General features: G+C 55.7%; 6 protein-coding genes across 6 annotated transcripts; 3 read left to right on the top strand and 3 right to left on the bottom strand.

Annotated features, from left to right (window-relative positions):
* Positions 1 to 3,122: 3,122 nt before the first annotated feature.
* On the top strand, positions 3,123 to 5,057 carry CCM_07856 (mitochondrial chaperone bcs1; the record flags this gene model as incomplete). The annotated part of the gene is made up of 1 exon (XM_006672996.1): positions 3,123 to 5,057. The coding sequence occupies one exon, from the start codon at positions 3,123 to 3,125 to the stop codon at positions 5,055 to 5,057; it is 1,935 nt and encodes a 644-aa protein (XP_006673059.1).
* A 413-nt stretch (positions 5,058 to 5,470) lies between these two features.
* CCM_07857 (BET3 family protein) lies at positions 5,471 to 6,200 on the top strand (the record flags this gene model as incomplete). The annotated part of the gene is made up of 2 exons (XM_006672997.1): positions 5,471 to 5,673; positions 5,759 to 6,200. The coding sequence occupies 2 exons, from the start codon at positions 5,471 to 5,473 to the stop codon at positions 6,198 to 6,200; spliced, it is 645 nt and encodes a 214-aa protein (XP_006673060.1).
* Positions 6,201 to 6,487: 287 nt separating this feature from the next.
* Positions 6,488 to 6,967, bottom strand: CCM_07858 (Apc13 domain protein; the record flags this gene model as incomplete). Its single annotated transcript, XM_006672998.1, has 2 exons — positions 6,488 to 6,805; positions 6,896 to 6,967. 2 exons carry the CDS (start codon positions 6,965 to 6,967, stop codon positions 6,488 to 6,490), a joined length of 390 nt encoding a protein of 129 aa, XP_006673061.1.
* A 523-nt stretch (positions 6,968 to 7,490) lies between these two features.
* Positions 7,491 to 8,363, bottom strand: CCM_07859 (L-xylulose reductase; the record flags this gene model as incomplete). The annotated part of the gene is made up of 2 exons (XM_006672999.1): positions 7,491 to 7,971; positions 8,044 to 8,363. 2 exons carry the CDS (start codon positions 8,361 to 8,363, stop codon positions 7,491 to 7,493), a joined length of 801 nt encoding a protein of 266 aa, XP_006673062.1.
* A 967-nt stretch (positions 8,364 to 9,330) lies between these two features.
* On the bottom strand, positions 9,331 to 12,593 carry CCM_07860 (oligopeptide transporter; the record flags this gene model as incomplete). The annotated part of the gene is made up of 4 exons (XM_006673000.1): positions 9,331 to 11,324; positions 11,385 to 11,915; positions 12,244 to 12,472; positions 12,558 to 12,593. The coding sequence occupies 4 exons, from the start codon at positions 12,591 to 12,593 to the stop codon at positions 9,331 to 9,333; spliced, it is 2,790 nt and encodes a 929-aa protein (XP_006673063.1).
* A 1,140-nt stretch (positions 12,594 to 13,733) lies between these two features.
* Positions 13,734 to 14,995, top strand: CCM_07861 (dihydrodipicolinate synthase, putative; the record flags this gene model as incomplete). Its single annotated transcript, XM_006673001.1, has 3 exons — positions 13,734 to 13,774; positions 13,859 to 14,349; positions 14,400 to 14,995. 3 exons carry the CDS (start codon positions 13,734 to 13,736, stop codon positions 14,993 to 14,995), a joined length of 1,128 nt encoding a protein of 375 aa, XP_006673064.1.

Consider the following 14,995-nt stretch of genomic DNA (forward strand, 5'->3'; position numbering starts at 1 on the left):
TCTCTCCTCTCTCTCTTCTCTCTCCTCTCTCTCTTCTCTCTCCTCTCTCTCTTCTCTCTCCTCTCTCTCTTCTCTCTCCCTCTCTCTTCTCTCTCCTCTCTCTCTTCTCTCTCCCTCTCTCTCTTTCTCTCTCCCTCTCTCTCTTTCTCTCTCCCTCTCTCTCGTTCTCTCTCTTTACTAGGACGCGCTTTGATCACGTGTCTTTTTCTTTTTCTTTTATCTTCTTCTTTTATCTTCTTCTTAGAATTGACTAACGGATGTACCGGCGTTAGACTTGGAAGTCCTCATGACGCACGCAACAGCGCGGCGTCGCGGCCACGGCATGACGCTATTGCTCTTTGCCAATGCTGTGGCGGATGAGATGAGGTTGCCGCTGTACCTTGATGCCGACGATGATGCGGTGGGCTTGTACAAGCGCGCCGGCTACGTGCAGCAGGCAGACGAGGTGCGCACGAGCAAGATATTCGTGCCCATGGTGCGCGCGCCGGCGACGTCATGAGCAAGGCGCGATCAAAGGCTGCAGAATATATATATTTGACATGAATTCTACTTGCTTGGTATGTCTTGTTTATGCGTCTTTCGTGATTCCAGCTGTCCAGGTCACAGTATCGTTTGCTTTTGTTGTGCGAGTCTCTGTTATTGGTTTCATCGTCGCTGCATATACACTCACAACATGCGAAGAATGTTTTGCATGCATCTATGCTGGTACCATCATGTACCACCCGCGACCATAATGAAGCAAACGACCAGCCGTTGCAGGTTGCACATGAAGCGGGCGGCTTCGTATAAGATCATGTAGCTCGACTACGGGGAGCTAAAAGAAGCCCGCAGACGCGCGAGACCCGGCCGCCAATGGGACTGCTCAGCCAGCGCTTATGCTCGTCAGTAGGAACCAACCACCTGAACAAGCTTCATGACGGTCACTTGATGCGGCACAACCCCCCATGCGGCGTCACACAGGAACTCGATCATGTCGTGGAACTGGCAGGCCGACACCGGCCGGATTCTACTGAAATTCGGTTTTCCTCCTGCTTCTCCAGCACTGAGAGACACATATATCGCCTTTTGACTTGGGATATATACTACATCTACTGCCATAGCATTCGAGCCCAACGGAATGGGCGGTCGCAGAAGTGCCAGACCTTGGCCGGCTGTGTTTGCAAAGTCTGGTCACTCGAGGTCCCCTTGTCGCATTTCCAGTAATGCGCTACTGTCGCTTCCCGTTCTGACCCGGAAATGTCAAATACTTGTCCATTCTCAGCCAGACGCTGGTTGTAAGGTGTCGAGTAGCTAGTCAAAGTGTTGTTGAGCCCCAGACGTGATTCAGTATATCAGCCGCTAGAGATTGGCGTTCTATTTTTTTTCTTTGTTCGTTGACTAAATCCACTTTGAAGATTGAGATACAGTGAAGCCTTTCTGAAGCCTTTCACTGCCACCGCCCAGTCATGGTGTGTGTGGAGGCAAGCCAGCAGCCGCGCCACGTAGGCGGCATCTTCACGATAAGGTGAGCGGCCTGAGTCACAAGTCACAAAGGACAGCTAAAAATCGTTAGCTCAAGGCAGCCAAAAAAGGCAAATGTTGACCATGAGACGGCCCGCACCTTGGTGGACGCCGCTAATAACTGACATTGGACTTTTTGGGAAACGGGAAACGTTGTGGTACAAAGAGAATGTGTACAACGCTGGTAACAGGTAGCGGATGCTGACTCGGGGACCAACGGGTGGTGTTGTCACCGGGCCGGGGATGCTTCATTCTTTTTTTTTTTTTTTTTTTTTTACGAGAGAGCGATGGAAGGAAAGGTTTCTCTTAACCCCCAGAACTATACCTAGGAAATCGGCTCGGGGAGCCGTACAAAAATATCCCGGCGCACTGGTACACTTGAAGGACCCCTAGTGTATTCCAGGTTAGCTTACACCTGGTGAAGAGACAACTGGCTCCGCCGTGTCTCAGCAACCGTTGGAATTGAACTGTCTCTCGTTGCACAAGGGTATTTTCTTCTTTCTTATTTTTTTCACCGCTTCGACTCCAGACGTGAAAAATCTGCCGTCACCAGACGCAACGAAAATACGCTTCTGCGTGGCGTGGAGGGGATCGTTACACCACCGGTCAGACGTTTCCGGGATCAGCAAGAAAAAAAACAAAAGAGTAGAAGAAAAAAAGCCCCAGGGTAAGATCCATCCCGTCGCCCGCGCAGCCCGCATTGCATACACGGCAAAGTAGCGCCTTGTGAAGATGTTTTTCATCGCCTAGAACTAGTTTGGCTGCAAGATTTGCTTCTTCCCTGCCTGAATTTGATTGGGCCCCGAATCCTGCAAGATGCCGTTTTGCACGCCGCACATTTTACATTTTACCGGCGTGCGTGTCACCAGTAACCAGTCACCACCTTTGTGCAGCCTTGGGGGGGGGGGTGAGTGGAAAGCTGACGCCTGGTTGCCTAGTTCTTCGACTTTTGGCATCAACGGTTGGTTGCCTTGCGATCATGGCCTCGTGAGGACGATGCAGGAAAAAAAGCTCATGTGAGTTGAAGCGAAAATAAGAATGAAGAGAGCATATATATCATGGAGGATATATCACCACGCCTACATTGTCCTCTGTGCAGATTTTTAAATACATACAGACTCGTCCTCAGGCGCCGCTTCAGCCACTTGACCCGATTCCCCAGCTGTTGGGCGTTTGCCTAGCGTGTGACGTTTCTTGGCAGTAGCCTTACGAGAAAGCGGCGTTGCGACACCGTCTGTGGTCAGGTCAGGTGTGTGGCCAGCAAGTACCAGCTCCTGAATTATTATAAATCATTCTTAAAATATTCTTTTTTTACTTTTACTTTTTTATCTTAAAAGTCTGCCGGTTTCCCTCTTCTCCCAATCTCCAAAGGCGCCCTCTTGTTTTTCCGGTGGTCCTGCAGTCACGGTTTGCATTTGCATCGCATACCTAGGTACCTACCTATCCATCAACCTTTCCGGTGTAAGTGACTGCAGGCAGGGTTCGGATCTGCTCATACTCTACTCGAGTTTTTCTCGAGCTTTTTTTTTCTTCTGTTTTTCCTCTCTTTTTCTTTTCGCAGCCTGCCGAGTACCTCATCTCGTTCATCGTGAGCTGGGTCATTCCTCAACGTCTCCCCAACAATGGCTTCCATGATGGAGTCGCTCTCGATGCATTTCTCGCCGCTCTTCCAGCAAAACCACACCCTCACCGACACCGCCGCCGCGAGCAACAACACCACCACCACCTACGCCGGCACCTTTCCCCCAGGCATCATGGATACGCTCTTCACCACTGCCGGTTCCGTCTCGCCGCTGGGCCAGCTGCTCCCGTTTGCCTACAATCTCGTCGGGAAGCAGTTCGGCATCGACCCGTCCCTGCTGCTGACCGCCGCCGGACTCTTCTGGGCCGCGTCCAAGCTGTTCAAGCAGGTCTACTATTACCTCGCCACCCTCGTCGACCAGTTCCTCATGTGCTCCATGCACGTCAGCGAGGACGACCACATTTACGACTACGTCATGAAGTTCCTGGCCAAGCACAAGTCCATCAAGAGCAACAGGCATCTCACCGCCCAGACCGTCTACCGGAGCGCCTGGGACGACGACGACGACGAAGACGAAGACGGCGACAATAGCACAAAGGCCCTGTTTCTCACCAACGGCGGCGCTGGCGGCGCCTCGCAGCACCAGTATCTCAACTTTTCGAACCAGGCCGCCACGTCGGCCCCGCGCTACATTCCCGCCATGGGGAGAACCACCATCTGGCACAAAGGCACCTACTTCAAGGTGAACCGGTTCAAAGAGTCGTACTCCAACAGTCGTGGATGGGGCGCCCCTATGAAGGATGTCGAATCCGTCCAGATTTCATGCTACGGCAGATCGACCGCCCCCGTCAAGGAGCTGCTGAGTGAAGCCAAAAAGCTCTACTACCAAGACATGGCGCAAAAGACAACCATCTACCGGCCCCGTTCCAAGGAACAGCGCCGCGACTACAACATGTGGCAGCAAGTCGCCCGGCGTCCTGTCCGTCCCATCCGCACCGTGGTCCTCGACAACAAGGAGATGCACAAAGTCCTGGCCGACGTCAACGAATACCTGCACCCCGCCACCCCGCGCTGGTACGCGTCGCGCGGCATCCCGCTGCGCCGCGGCTACCTCTTCCACGGGCCGCCCGGCACCGGCAAGACGAGCTTCTCGTTTGCACTCGCGGGCGTCTTCGGCATCGACATTTACGTCATCAGTCTGCAGGACATTAGCATCACCGAGGAGGACCTGGCCGTGCTCTTCACCAAGCTGCCCCGGCGCTGCGTCATCCTGCTCGAGGACATTGACAGCGCGGGTCTCCGCCGCGAGGGCGCCCAAGACAAGGACGAGGACAAGACGGACAAGGAAAAGACCAAGGAGAAGAAGAAGGAAGCCAAGGACGCCGACTCCTCGTCCAGCGACAGCGACAGCGACTCCTCCTCGAGCGAAGAAGACGTCAAGTCGAAAAAGAAGAAGCGCCGTCGCCGTGGTGCCGGCGGTGCCGGCCGCAGCGAGAAGCGCAGCTCCAAAAAGGGCATCTCGCTGTCCGGGCTGCTCAACGCCATTGACGGCGTCGCCTCGCACGAGGGCCGCGTGCTCATCATGACGACCAACAAGCCCGAGTCGCTCGACGAGGCCCTCGTGCGGCCCGGCCGCGTCGACGTCCAGGTCGGCTTCGCCCACGCCACCCCGTTCCAGGTGGCCGAGCTCTTCCAGCGCATGTACGAGCCGCCGGGCGCGGCCACCAAGGCGGCGGGACCTGCTGCTGCCGCCCAGACGAAGAAGCAGCAGCCGGCCGCCGGCAAGAGCGACTGGCTGCTGCAACAGCAGGCCGCCCTCGCGTACGAGGTCGACGTCGAGGCCGACGAGATGAGGGCCTTTGCGACACAGTTTGCCAGCTGCATCCCGCAGGGCAAGTTCTCGCCCGCAGAGGTGCAGGGCTTCCTGCTCAAGCGGAAGAAGAGCCCGCGCAAGGCGCTCGAGGAGGTGCAGGCCTGGGTCGAGGCGTCGCTGAAGCAAAAGGAGACAAAGTCCAAGGTGGTGACGGTGCAATAAGCTTTGGTCTGAAAATGAGGTTAGGATTGCCTAGATGTGGCAACTACTTTGATTTGGCAAGAGTTCGTCTGTTTTCCAATGCATTGGCACACTGGGGTACCTAGGTACCTACCTAGGCAGTAAAACCAGGCCCCCTCGGAACCTTTTCGGGGCCCTTTAGCATACATCCGTAATTTTTGTTTTTGTAATTTTTGTCCATTAGTTGATTACATTAGCTCAACTAAAAGAAAAGAAGAAAAAAAAAGAAAAAAAATCAACTCTCCGTCTCTGCTGTCACTGCTCCTACCTTATCCAAGCTTCGACGTGAATGGTGGGGCAAACGCTCCTTGCCACTCGGACAAAGGGTTGCTCTGCTGTCTGCACCCAACATCGCCGTCTCTCCCCCCAACCCGAACCACGAAACGACGCACATCATGGCGAGCACACAACCAGGCGCACAAGCCGTCACCAAGGAATCCGGTCTGCGGCTGCCCAGCAATGGCAAGACCATCTACCACCGGCCGCTGAACCGCTCCAAGGCGGGCGAGATGAGCCAGGCGAGCTTCGCGTACCTATTTGGCGAGATGGTGACGTATGCGCAGCGCCGCGTCAAGGGGATCCAAGAGCTGGAGCAACGGTAAGAGCACCGGTCAACTCTGCAGCCACGCTGGCGTCTTTCATCGGACAAGGGGCCCTAACGTCTTGCTTCTCCCCCCCTCCAGGCTGAACCTCCAAGGCCACGCCATCGGCCTCAAGCTCCTCGACCTGCTGCTGTACCGCGAGCCCGCGCGCACGCAGCTGCGGCCGCTCAACATCATTGCGCTGCTGCACCTGATTAAGCAAAACGCGTGGACGCACCTCTTTGGGCGCCAGGCCGACCGCCTCGAGAAGAGCAACAACCCGGACACGCCCGAGGAGTACATGATTATCGACAACGAGCCGCTCGTCAACCAGTACATTTCGGTGCCGCGCGAGATGAGCCAGCTCAACTGCGCCGCGTTTGCCGCCGGCGTCATCGAGGGCGTCTGCGACGGCGCAGACTTTTCTGCAAAGGTCACGGCGCACACCGTCGCCGAGGGCGACATGTGGCCCGGCAAGACGGTGTTTCTGGTCAAGTTTGCGCCAGAGGTGGTGGAGCGCGAGGCGTTTTTGGGCAAGAACTGATGACGACGAGGTTCGGACGGTGGAAAATGAACACGGGACATGGCACGGGGTTTTTGATTTTGGGTGCGCTTGGAGTTGGGAGTTGGCGGTCACCATTTATAGGCTGCTTTAAGCATGTCGGATTATTGGGGTATTTTCTTAAGTCATGAATCATTCTATAATTTACTTTTGCATCTTTGCAAGTCGTAAAACGTACTGCGGTGCCGCTCGCAATCCATGGACATGCTGCCTGAACCCTCCTGGACCCGGCCAGCACATCTTGCATCCTGAAGCACCGCGGCGCCAAATCACCGCGGCAAGTTCCGCACACCAACAGCGCCCTTGCCGCTATTCTTCCTCCCCTTTGCGTCGGGCCCCTTGTCCATGAGCGCGGCCAGGCCGAGGTCCTTCCACGCCGGCTCGCGGACGCGCTGCGTCGCGCGCTGGATGCCAAACGCGGCGTGCTGGTCGGGCACCACGTCGTCCTCGTCCTCGGGGTTGACGGGCTGGTGCTGCGGCGGCACGTATATCTCGTCGTCGGGCAGCTTGTCGCGGCAAAAGTCCTCAAACAGGTCGGCGTCGGCCGCGCGGTGCATGTGCACGTACGTGAAGCTCGAGTCTTTGTTCTGCAGCTTGTGTTAGACGCGGGGGGCGAAGCGCTTTTGCAGGATGGGACGTGGTCATGTCATTGCATTCTTTGGATTGGGAGTGCGCACCATGTTGGGGATGCAGAGCTCGCGCAGGGGCTCTGGTTTTGAGGTTTTGTTGTCTGTGTTTGGTTGAGCCATACCTGGCCATGCAGTGGAGAGAGATGTGCTGGGCGGGGTGTTGCTTGGGGTAGTGGGAAGTGGTTGATAATAATTCGATTTTGCGCGGCTGTCATGGAAGCAAAAAAAATAAAATTTTGGAAGTGCTTCTTATATATTCTCTTCAATTACTTTCATTTTATATATGTCTTGCTTTCACTATTTCTACCCTCTCTTGACTGCAAATCAGCTCAATGTAGCTGTTAGTGGTCCTCGCTGGAAATGCGTAGCCATCCTAGATAGCCACGCACTTATAAAACACATCAAAAACACATCACCAATTATTTGGCTATGAGTGAGTTTACAAAATTGCAACAAATTCGCCCGGAAATTTTCTATTCTATTCATGTGTATGGCTGTCTTGACTGTCTTGCGTAGCTTGGACCACTCGTCCACCCAGTCGCCTGTCCAGCGACCACGGATAGCACACGATATACTCAACACCAATCCTTCTGCTCTGAAATTTGCCAGAATAAATCCTCTATGAGGTTTCAAAATAAATCCTCTATCGGGTCGTGTATCCACCATCAATAACCAGGTCCGATCCGGTCGTGTACGAGCTCGCGTCCGAGATGAAGTAGACGTAGGCGGCCTTGAGCTCCGACGACTCGGCAGGGCGGCCGACGGGAATCATGCTGTTCCAGAGATCCTGCGTCTTCTGGTCGATGAAGTCGGACAGGCCCGTGTTGATGTAGCCGGGGCTGATGGAGTTGACGCGGGCAAAGTCACGCCACTCGTTGGCGAGCGAGCGCGCGAGGTGGATGCAGCCGGCCTTGGCCACGTTGTACGACGTCTGCTCCTGCGGGTAGTTGGCAATGTGGCCCGACATCGAGGCCGTGATGACGAGCGAGCCGTGTCCCTGCTTCTTGAAGACGGCGCCGACCGCCTTGGCGCAGTAGGCGGTGCCGGTGAGGTCGACCTGGAGCACCTTGTCCCAGGCCTCGGCGGTTCCGTCGAGGACGCCCGAGTCGGCCGTCATGCCAGAGCTGGGGGAAGCAGTGTTAGTCGTACTTTTGTTTCTGGGGGTTGTGGGAATTGATCGGGGGGAGGGGACGTACTTGGCAACGAAGCCGTCAATCTTGCCAAAGTCGGAGACGACCTGGTTGACAAAGGCCTCGACGTCGGCGTACTTGACCACGTTGAGCTTGTACGCCTTGACCTTGACGCCGTACGTCTTGCTCAGCTCCTCGGCGTTCTTGTTGGCCCCGTCGGGACGCGACGAGTACGTAATGGCCAGGTCGGCGCCCATCTCGGCGCACCCGCGGGCCGCCTCGATGCCGATGCCCTTGGCGCCCGAGGCACCGGTGACAATGACCGTCTTGCCCTTGAGGCTGAGGAGGTCGAGGACCTTGGTGGCTTTGGGAGCTGCGAGAGGCATGTTGGGGGTTCGTTGTTGGATCGGAAAGGGTATCTTGTTGTAGGGAAGAATGGATAGTCAATTGAGAGAGGATGGAAATGTTCAGAGGGGTACAAGGGGAGGGGAACTACAGCTTCCTTATAAACAACTTGGCCAAGGCCGGACAGCTCGGGTGGCACGCTCTGGGGCCGCCAATGGCTTCTCGAACGCTCATTGGGGGGATGAACGGGATTGGAAACTACGGTTAACCGCTTCCATAAAAAGCCTCGTTTTCAGCCAGCCCGGTAATTCTTCACCCTGCAGAAGTTACGGGGAGCCAAAAGTCACAGTATCATAGCTGCCGAAGTTCAAGATTGTCTGCCCCACCAATGGCGTCACAGCTCTGCCAGCAAGTTGGCTGGCTTTGCCATCGAGTTGGCTAGTATCGAGTTGGCTAGCCCAACTGCGGCGGCGGGGTTATCGTGATGGGCTGATGACAAGTGATTATGAGGCTGCCAGTCTGAAACCAGCCGAACTGTTTTCATCCAGTTGTCGCCGGGTTGTCTACAGCCTTACTGCCCAATTCTGCTGTCTCACCGTGCTTCTTGGCGGCTCTGTCATGATAGTATAATGCCATGAGCCAGTGATTCGCATCTCGCCACCCCACTAACATCGGCATTTTCCTACTTGGTGCATTATAGTGCACTGCCAGGCTGTCTTCATAATCGCTTTGTCAGTCTCACAAATGCTCCCACATCAAGCCAAGCGTCGATTCCTGAAAGCTTAGCCTCAACGTACGAAGAACTTACAAATACATTCACCACTAAAAAGGTATGTAGTTGAAGAAGCCTGTAGCTGAAGAATATATTCATTTTGCTCAATCACTTGCGCCCGCATGCAGGCCAGCGCCCACACAAACAACAACATGCACATCATAAAACCGCACCACTATTGCTACTACTTCTCTTCTTTTCTCATAGTTGTCTTTTTCCTCTCCAGAAATGCCCAGTCACCACTTGGCTCCAGGGAGGGCGATAGGTGACCCCTTGGCCTCGCCAGAAACACCACCAAGAGTAAGCGCAGCATTGATGACACCTGCAAGACCTTCGCCGGCAATGAGACCTGCGGCAATCGCAAATCCATAGGCCTCAAAGTTGTTACGGAAAAACTTCCTCCACCACCAAGCCGTGATGGAGCCGAACACGACCGCGTTGGCATAGCCAGAATCGGGACCCAGAACCCAGGCGACACCGACGGCCATCCAGTTGGGCAGGTATGAGCGATACTTGGCACGAGAGCCCACCAAGTAAAAGTTCTTGAAGAGAGCCTGACATGCGGCAAACACTCCCAGAACAATGGCGAAGATGCCGGACTTCAGAGGGATGGGCACGTGAGGCTCAGTGACGGCCTGGGCAACAGCTACCCAGGCGGCAACCGAGGGTGCGGCAAAGGGGCACTCGCCATCTTGAAGGTCGGGTCGCCAGACGCAGGGATAAGCAGCCATGAACAGAACAAAAATTCCCGGTGCCAGAAAGATGGAAACAATGGCACCGAGGCCCTGGGCGTAGAACTGAAGGTGGGGAGGCGTCTGCAGCAGAAACCCGACACGGAAATCGCTGACCAGTGCCGTGGCGACGTCGGCCGTTCCGGTGGCAATATTTCCGGCAATCAAATTGATGCGTTGAGCATGCGTCTGCTCACTACCCTTGGTGATGCCACCAAACACGAGCTGTGAGGCCTTGGAGGAAGCGGTCAAGGGTGCCACATCGGTCACGGCACCTCCATAGATACTCATAAAGGCGAAGATGATACCGAGGAGGCAGGCGACAATGGCATAACCAGCGTTCATCTGGAACTGGAAGTGACAGACAAAACAAGCGACAACCATCATGCTGATAGTACCAGGGAGCCAAACGTAAACGGGAACTTGCTGCTCAGGAGTGGCAAAGTCCTTGGTCAGGCAATTATCGTCATTGACTTTTGCAGCCTGCTTTTCATAAAATGAGCTGCGCTTTCCGCGCTTCTTGAGCACACCAGCAATCGTGACCGACATCTCACGGAAAGCAAATAAAAGTCCATCCCAGAGGACGCGGATGTGGATGAAGAACTCAATCAGCGAGTACACCAGGAGCACCATGACACCAGGCCACAGCATCCAGTAACGGGGAGAAGCCTTCCATCCAGGCTCGCCGATGCCAGTCATCTTGCTAAAGCCAGCAACGACACCCCATCTCTCAGCAATGACTGGATCCTTGGCATCGAGGTACGGACGGGTCCCTTCGCACTCGCCATAGTGAACAAGCAAAGGCCCAATCAGGCCCCAAGCAACAACAGTACCTCCCCACCAGGAAAGCGCCGTGTTCATGCCAACAAGAATGCCAGATCCGAAAAACGCAGGCGTCAGCTGGATATACCAGCCCCAGTTGTCAATGTTCTGCGCCCAGTTGCTGTAGCCGCTCCAGATGTAGAACCACGAGAAGATGTGCCAGTTGTGGAGGATGCCGTCTGCGTACTGCGAGAGAATAATGTGCGCAAAGGCGCCGGCAAAGGCGTAGAAGAGGGCCTTGACTTTCCTCATGGCGTCCGCAGCGCCCGATGAGACCGAGTGCATCGACCGGATGGCGACGGCGGTGGCCGTCGGCGAGGGAAACACGAGGTTCAGCTCGCGCGAGACGTTGATGATGAAGAACTTGCGGAGGGGCACGGCGGCGAAGAGCCCAAACAGGGCGCACACAATCGTCAGCGTCAGGATCCGGGTGAAGTCCGCCTTGGGCTCGTCGGAGAGCAGGCTGAGGCGGTACATGGCCGGCAGGCCCGCCACGAAGAGGCCGCTCATCCCGCCGGCGCCGGTGGCGGCGGCCTGCACGATGGAGTTCTCCTGGGGGCCGAAGCGGCCCCCGAGGAAAGGGACGCGAGGAAACGCCTTGGTGAGGATAGTCACGATGCCGTATCCGAAAATGGCGCCAAACATGGTGGCGGGAAAGGTGAAGCCCGTCTTGAGACCTGTCGCGGACGTCTTGTTCGTGGCTTGAGTGCGCTAGGGGGGTATGGGGAAAGACGTACCGAGATAGACGTTGGAGGCATTACAGAGAGATCCGAGGATGATGCCAATGAGCACAGCTCGTACCGTAAGGGGGTTCTTCTCAGGCTCGACGCCCTTTAGAGGCGGGAATGACACGAAAAGATCAGCGGGCAGCGCTTCACCATCGGAGGTCTCGTCGTCGTCCGGGCCGTGTGAGACACCACGTGTTCCTCGGTGCTTCTCATCGGCGTATGTGTCGGATAGGATCTTGGCATCGCGTGTGTCGTCGGTGCCCGGCTGGGCGCCCACAATGTGTCGCTGCTCGGCTTCGTGTACAACCGCAGGCTCGTTGTGCAAGTCGGCGACGACTGGCTTTTGGCCCGAGACTGCTGCGTCGCGGTCCATGTTGGATTGTTGAGGGAGCAGAGAAGGTGGCCGAGCCAAGAACAAGGACAACAACAGCGCCGCGTATTGTGCGCCAGGTTTGTTCAGTGTTTGCACACCAGGGAGATGGGGGCCCCAGCAGGGACGGGCGCTGGGCAGCATCACCTTATTTATCTCGTCGCCATAACCTGCATCAAGGATACAACCCAGCGCGGGAACTTGTGGTAAAATGCCCATAAATCGACGTTGCAGAGAAGGACAAGGAGGTGATGTTATTGGGTATCAACGAAAAACCAGAGACCCCTCCATCCTGTCCGCGAGCGCTGCCGAAGAACGGATTACTGTGTGGGAGCCTTGCTACCATACGACCATGCTATATAGTTGGTTTATGTAATGGGAATAACGGAACTTCAATTATATCCTACCCGTGGGGGCTGATCGCCGCCTCGTGTTAGTTGCGGCAGTAGAGTCAAGCGGCCAGCAGGAGGAGCTTCGGCCAAAGCACAGCACGCGTACATAGAAGACGCGGCATTGGGGGTTGAGGGGACGTTGGAGGCCATATCGCCTTGTCATTTACTATGCCTTGTTTAGGGATTTTCCAAACTGTCCTGCCATCAGGGACCTTTTGTATCTCTTGGCATGGCATGGCAACTTCTCCACCCTCCACGAGGATCATGCGAATTCCGAATGCAGGCGCGCGGGTCTTCAGCACCTTGTGACTCGCTTCAGTGGATCGAGAGAGCGTCTGGGGAAGAATTAAATATTGCCCCGGAGGAAAAGCGTTCGAATAAACCGTTGATCTTGGATTAATGCAGCGCCCTTCAACGTACAAGTTCCCGGCGCCAGTCACACAAATTTTCGGACATTTGGTCACCAATTTTCCGTAATTTTTCTGGAGATGAAACTGTTCACGGCCAAGAAAAATCGTCTCACTGGTTTCGTCACACTCCATCGCAGACTTGGCGGTCGCTCAAAAGTCCCAGGGCCATTTACATGTCCACGATGGTGCCAGCGCGGTCCATCACATGCGTATTCTTAGACACCGGGAATAAGACGAAAAGCGCCAGCCAGGCCCTTTGTTCCTCTTCTGTACAGATACAGAAAGCCACAACTCAATACTCAACTGCCACGGTACCCGAGTCTACTATCCTACAGGCAGAGATGGACGTCAGTTTCGCCCGAAGGAGAGCTTATGGAAAGGTATATATGCCCGCCTGTTACTGAGCGGCTAGCGGACTCTTTCGGTTCCGGTAAATTGGAGGTTAAGGATGATATGCGACCGAGCGGACGGAGCTCATGGTCAGTTGCAGCCGGCAAAACCGCCGTGTCCACGAATTGGGTATCCCCAGGAAAGGTGGTGCTGCTCAGTGGCACACATGCATTAACTTTGGCTGTTTGGTGTATTCTGGACAATTGTGTTTTAATAATTACGGGCCAAAGTTCAACTCGTCCTATAACAAATTTCTTGGCTTCGAAACGACGTCGCATTATTGGTGGCAAATGCGACATGGCCAACGCATCTTTGACTCATCAGGCACTTTCCACGTCTGTCCGCTACATCGACACGCAGAACTAGAATGCGACAGCCGAAATATCGAGGAAGAAACTTACAGGGCGCACTTCCTTGGTAAGAATCATCAACTCATTATCGATTCCTCTTCTCGAATAACCCGAAGGTTCAGAAAGACGTTCTTTCACCAGTGTCCAAGGCAGACACAACACAGGTAGGTACTAATACATATGGCAACACATCATCAATCGACTTCTTAGAGCTTTCCTGGCCATGGAAATCAATCAAACTTCGAACTGTGCGCTACCGGGCCGGCGCCCCTCGGTTGCGATATGATGGTTCAGGGTAGGCTGGAAAACAGAGCGTAGAGTAGCTGCGCGAGAGCCAAAAAAGGTGATGGAAGATGCTTTCAAAGCACTTGGACTGGCTATCCAAATGGCATCGGAGAGTATATTTGTTCATTTCTCGGCGATTTGCATCGTTCCATGACTACATCATGGCTAATCGCGTCGCGCTCCGTCATCGGCAGTCGGGAGGGTCCTCCGGGCGCCGTTCCGGGACCGCGCCCCCGCCCGCTAATCCGCGATGTGAATGGCTGATTCCGACATTTTGAGATGTCAGAGATATTCCCACCGCGGGGCGATTGAATGACGGCGGCCCCGACAGACTCTGCTATAAACTAGACATCTGCCTCCTCCCCTCGGGAACTCTGCGGCACGAGCGACACGCCGATACGAAACCGACATTTCCATTCCACAAAATGGCGCCTCACTGCCCGCCCCGCGGCATCTACGTGCCCTGCGTCGCCTTTTTCCACGAGGATGAGACGCTCGATTTCGAGGCCATCCGCGCGCACATTACGCGCATCGCCAAGGCGGGCGTCGACGGCCTGGTCATCCAGGGCTCCAACGGCGAGGCGATGCACATGTCGCACGAGGAGCGCATCCTAGTGTTGAAGCTGGCGCGCGCCATCCTTGATGAGCACGGCAAGCCGGACGCCACGATCATTGCGGGCGGTGGTGCGCAGTCCACGCGCGAATCAATCCAGCTATGCAAGGAGGCTCACGAGGCGGGCGCAGATTACGCGCTCGTCCTCAGCCCGAGCTACTGGCGTACGTTGGTCCGATGAATATGAAATGTTGCAGTTACTAACGCCCGATAGTCCCTGCGATGCAAAAACCCGTCATTTACAAGTACTTTGACGACGTGGCCACGGCATCCCCCATCCCGATTCTGCTCTACAACTTCCCCGGGGTGACGGGCGGCATCGATCTCGACTCGGACCTGATCATCAGCCTGGCGGCCAGCAACAGCAACATTGTCGGCTGCAAGCTGACGTGCGGCAACATGGGGAAGCTGCAGCGGGTGGCGCACGACGCGCGCATCGGCCGCGACTTTGCGGCGTTTGCGGGCAAGACGGATTTTATGCTGCACGGGCTCGTGGGCGGCTCGCACGGCGTCATCGCGGCGGCGGCCAACCTCGTGCCCAAGCTGCACACGCTGATGCTGCAGCTCTACGACGAGGGCAGGCTCCAGGAGGCGCAGGCACTGCAGACGCGGTTCAGTCGCGGCGACTGGGCGCTCGTGCAGCTGGGCGTCGCGGGCCTCAAGGCCGCGCTGGACAGGTACTATGGATACGGCGCGGGACGAAGCCGTCGTCCGTTGGGCGCCGTCGATGCGGCCAAGTTTGACGGAGAGGCCGGCGCGCCACTACGAGATCTGGTCGAGCACGAGAACTCGCTGCCGGATATCAAATAG

Source organism: Cordyceps militaris (assembly GCF_000225605.1).
Source record: "Cordyceps militaris CM01 unplaced genomic scaffold CCM_S00006, whole genome shotgun sequence".
NCBI lineage: Eukaryota > Fungi > Ascomycota > Sordariomycetes > Hypocreales > Cordycipitaceae > Cordyceps > Cordyceps militaris.